Source organism: Apis dorsata, unplaced genomic scaffold, assembly GCF_000469605.1.
Source record: "Apis dorsata unplaced genomic scaffold, Apis dorsata 1.3 scaffold_27, whole genome shotgun sequence".
Taxonomy (NCBI): Eukaryota; Metazoa; Arthropoda; class Insecta; order Hymenoptera; family Apidae; genus Apis; species Apis dorsata.
In genome coordinates, this window is record NW_006263329.1 from 761,451 (window position 1) to 766,329 (window position 4,879).

The window sequence follows — 4,879 nt, forward strand, 5'->3', positions numbered from 1 at the left end:
CTAATTCGAAGCGTTTCTTTCCCCCATGCTGTGCGACCGAAGGCAGATATAAGTGTCAGAGTCAAATTATACAGGTCAGGCAGTCTTCCTCGTTCGCATGCAGGCGTGTTTGAAAAAAATCGTCTCTATGGTCTCGAAACGTCGAGTAGAGATTTGTCGCTCGTCCGTCCATCCATCCATCTCTTCTCTTCTCTCCGAGGGAGTAACAACAAATTCGACTCGTACGTTTCGAGCAAGTGCTTGTGTTCTTCGCGTGTTCGTGGGCTGAATCTGACACGATTCTCCCGAGTCTCTCCCTCAGCGCGTCATGGCGAGACTCCTCCTTAGAACACTGAGCCTCGTTCGAAGCCTCTCTTGTCGCCGCCTCAGATCCGCCACCTGGGCCATCGAGATCTGGTTCATCTCGTTCAACGTATCACAGTACACAGCCGCTTGTCTCAAGATCGCGACTTTCGGCGCCTTCTCCTTCTTCTCGACAGCTGGCACGAGGATACGCAGATCCTCGAACGCGTTTCGCAGCTCTATCCGCCTCTGGCGTTCCATGTTATTGTGCAGACTCCTCTTCTCGGTGTCCAGCTCGTCGTCAGAGGAACTTCTCGACACGCTCTTGGGTGACGATATGCATCGCCCTACCTTGGTTCTCCTCTGGTATGTCCTGTGGCGGGCTCGTTTCGCCGGCTTCGGCTCCGATTGAGCGGTCCTTTTCCGAGCTGGATTCGAGGGAGGTCGACCACGTGGTCTGGTTCCAGGAGCTTTCTCTTTGAACGCTGTGTTCACCGTTAATTGGAAGTGCTGTTGGTCGGCCAGGCTCGGGTACGTTGGTAATGCTGCCGGTCTGCATGGTTTCTCGAAGGTCACCACGTCGATCTCTTCCTCTTCTGTAACAGTTGAAGGAAGGAAAAAAATTTTTTTTTTATAATCGTTTGAATTATACGATACGATATATAGGAGGGGATTGTGATGGTGAGATCGAGATTGTGTATGTAATCGTTTTAGAGTAAAATATTTATGAGTTCAATGATAATTTCAAAGAATTCTTATTTTTTTTAATCGTATAATTGGATTTATATAACAATAATTAATTTTCAGCTCATTTGTTTTTCTCGTCGATTATAGTTTTAGAAAATTTTATCTATGTATATATTATATACATTTTATTTTCCAAAAAATGGGACAAAAATAAAATATATAAATTCCATAAAGATCTATTTTTTTTTAATCTATCGTATAGCATTATACGATAGATTAAAAAATTTCAACGTTACTTATTAAAAAAAAAATACACGAAACCGTTTCTCGTTACAGCAATTAACATATTCTCTAATACAAGTTTTTACGAGAAGTTAAAAAAATTACCCAGCATCGCTTAAATCGATTATTTAAGAGTCTAGTGCACAAAAGGGGACAATTAATTATACGACTCTTTGGCTCGAACGAAACTTGGATGCGATCACAGAGTGCACTCTCTCGAAGGACACTGCCACCCGCACGAGCCTCGAAGATGCTTCGAGATACGCTAGTGGTTCCAACTATTTTCTTTTTTCTCTTCTAGAGAAACTACTAGCATTTGCGGACAGCCGTGAAACGTCGCTAATTAGTCGGGACGAAACAAGGCTCGGCACTGTCTTAAGGCAATTCTATATTCAGGGTGAAGGCCGGCCACGGACAACGGAAAGAGATCGTGTCACGGTTCTCCGTAGAGCCACAGGTATACACAGAGCGGCGTAAAAACGTGAGAGTGAGCTTAACTAACGTATCAACCCTGAACTCTAACCGGATGCTATCAATATCGCTTTATCTCCAAAGATTCCCTTGGCTACGAACCAGAACAAAGAGACTATATCATTGCATACTTCGTACAGGATTTGCGTTAAATAAATTTTGACCACTATTAATAAATAATTATAGGATTTGATATAAAAAAAATATAATAACGAAAATTTTCTTACATATGTATATATAAATCTTCCGAAAGTTTCAAGATTCGAAATCATATCGATATCGATCCTTAAGGTCCTCCATCGATCATTCAGAAGAAAATATCCCGAATTATATCCCTTAACCTAGGCATTACTAACTCTATCCGATGATTTGAGAAATCCCTCGATCAAGAGGAACAAAAAGAAAGATCGATCGATGGTTACGATGATACCCTTTCAGAAGCACGTGGCTTGCGCGGAGGCGTTCGAAGGGACATACGACACCGTGGGCGTTTCTACAAACTGTGTCATCCATGGCGTCTGGTACAATCAGTGGAAATCCGGTTGGTCCAGATTCCTGTCTGCCACGGATACGGATCGTAACTCTTTCCTCAAGGACAACGTTCGGGATACAATCGCTCAATGTCGGCGAGCGCGTTTCACGACAAGGAAGCCTTTCTCTTACTGTACTTCCCTCTCTCTCTTTTTTCCTCTCTTTTTCTCTCCTCCTGTGTAGCGGTTCGATTACGTTCGCTCGATTTACGGATGAATTTCGTTCCGCAACAGCTCCGTTCATAAAACGAACCATTAATCGGGCGGCGATCATAAATATAATTGAATTCGGCTCGACATTGCCCACGGTTAAGCGTGTCTCGCGACATTTTATGAATATAATTTGGCCGAAGAGTTCGCGGATCTTTCTCTTTGATGAATTATGGAATTACTCATAAATTATAAATTACATTTAAAAAAAAAAACGAATGAAATATATTCTGTTTAGATTTTAAATGAAGGAAATATTGTAATTATTTCGAATAAACAAAATATTTGATAAATTATAATTTAATAAAATATCCTATTTTGTAACTTGTGTGTCTGAATTCTATCTATTTTTAATGGATATTTGGCCTATATTGCATTTTCAGATTTTTTTAATTGGTAATATGAAAAATATTCCAAGAATTCTCAACTTACTGTAAATGTTGGATGTAGAAAGGATATACATACTTTCATAATCAATAAATTTTAGGTAATAATGCGTAACTAATGACACATAATGTGACATAAATGTTTAAAATAATATTTTACAGTTCGATCGTGTCTGTATTTGTCAAAATGCGTTATAGAGAGTCAAAGAGTTAATAAAGATATGTACATCGCCGATTCGAAACGCGAAGTGGATAGTGAGGTATCTTTCTTTCACGTAAAGTGGAACCGCTCAGCTTTATGATCGCTGCATTTTCATGCATTAATATACTCGATTTATACGTATAGAAGTTGTCTTTCAATTCCGGTAATTTTATTCGCATAATACAAAGAGAAATAAAGAAACGAAGTATATAACATTACGAGATTCTTTATGCAATGAACTTAACCTGAAATTTAAAATTTAAAAGAGGAAGAAAGAAAAAAAAATCTAAAATAATGTTTATCTATAAGATCGAATTAATTATGTTAAATTTTTCTAATTTTATTTTATTTTATAGTTTACTTATTTTGTTTATCGAATTTCAATTCCATTTGATAGATTTATTAGGGTCGAGATTACGAAACAATCTATTTATCTTATTCCTTATTTTTATAATTAATAAAGATGTATATAATTATATAGATAACAATTCTTCTGTAATATAATTATATATAAGATTAGAAAAGTAAATTATGTAATATCGTAAGAAGAATTTAAATCTTTTATTATATCTATGAAAATTAGAAATGATTATTTTTGTTATGAACACTTCGATTTCTTTCATAATATTATTTTATAATATACGTATTACAAGAATTTTTTAATTGAATATAACCGATTTTTCCATCAGAATCATTGTCCATTAGAATTATTGTCTCCTTATATAAAATAGAATCCGTTGGAGATTTAAATTACAAAAATTCCTAACTTATCCCTATCTTGAAACACGTCACGCTCGGTGTGCAAAACATCCAGACACGTCTTCCGGTTTCACTTTACCTGGCCGCTGCAATCGCAGCGTGAACTTTTAATTAAGCCTGGTACAAACCGAGAAAAAAAATCTGTCTATCCTACTTCGATCATGCACCGATATTTATTTCGATAAAATACGATTATCAAATGACCGATTAATCTAAAAAACAAATATATATGTATATATATCAATTTAATCAAGAATCGAGAACAAGCGTTACAAGTATTAGTTAAAATATCCTATCCAACATTTATCTATCAATATATATCGAAATATTCTAAATATTCTATCATTCTTTGAAATGAAATCATAAAAGCTCCTACACCGTGCTTTACACGGATCAGATTGAAGTTATTTGAATCCTAACAAGAACCGCGTGAAGAAAATATTAAAAAATTTCCTTATGCTTTTCGAAACGATTAATAAGATATTGTAAGATATTGTAATTATCAATCAAGACAAGACATCAATCCTTAGAATGAAAATCACCCTACTTAAAATATATCAATTATAACGCTCGATGATTCGAAATCGTTTCCATTTAAAGCTTCAAACGGGGCCAAGCGGAAAGAGTCTCTCGAGGAACGAGGAAGAAGCCAAACGAGAGAGGTCGTATACATGTGGCACTTGTATCCCTGTGTGCAAGGCAACGAACGAAGCAATCCACCGCCTCCGTCATGACCATACATGCCGCTTGCACGTGTATCGTCGCGGCGGCTAGGCCAGACACACGAATCTTCCCGAAACTGGCGATCCGCCAGGTCGTCGACTGCGAAAAGGCGCGAAAATTTCTAAAAATAACTATAGGAGCCATCTAAACTAACTATAGAAGGAACATCGAGGGTCGCGGACTCGAGAGAACTACTTCCCCTTTGATTTCGTCTATTTTCCCTTCGAATAGCTTTAAACGTCGTCGACGCACGTGCCACCTATTTTCGCTTCACTTCGATTCACATACCGCTTTTCCACTCTTCCGTATTTCTTTTTTAATTTTAACCTTTTTTTTTTTTTTTTTTT

General features: G+C 37.2%; 1 protein-coding gene and 1 long non-coding RNA gene across 3 annotated transcripts in view; one reads left to right on the forward strand and one right to left on the reverse strand.

Moving 5' to 3' along the window:
• The window catches only part of LOC116185661, a 14,853-nt gene that overhangs the window by 4,365 nt on the left and 5,609 nt on the right, over window positions 1-4,879 (forward strand). The gene's annotated exons all lie outside the window — the stretch shown is intronic.
• The window catches only part of LOC102675153 (protein L-Myc-1b), a 28,847-nt gene continuing 23,974 nt past the window's right edge, over window positions 7-4,879 (reverse strand). For both annotated transcript variants that reach the window (XM_031510587.1, XM_031510583.1), the window contains one exon: window positions 7-878. In XM_031510587.1, coding sequence (XP_031366447.1) covers window positions 298-878 — 581 coding nt within the window. In that variant the 3' untranslated portion in view covers window positions 7-297. The remainder of the gene's footprint in view (window positions 879-4,879) is intronic.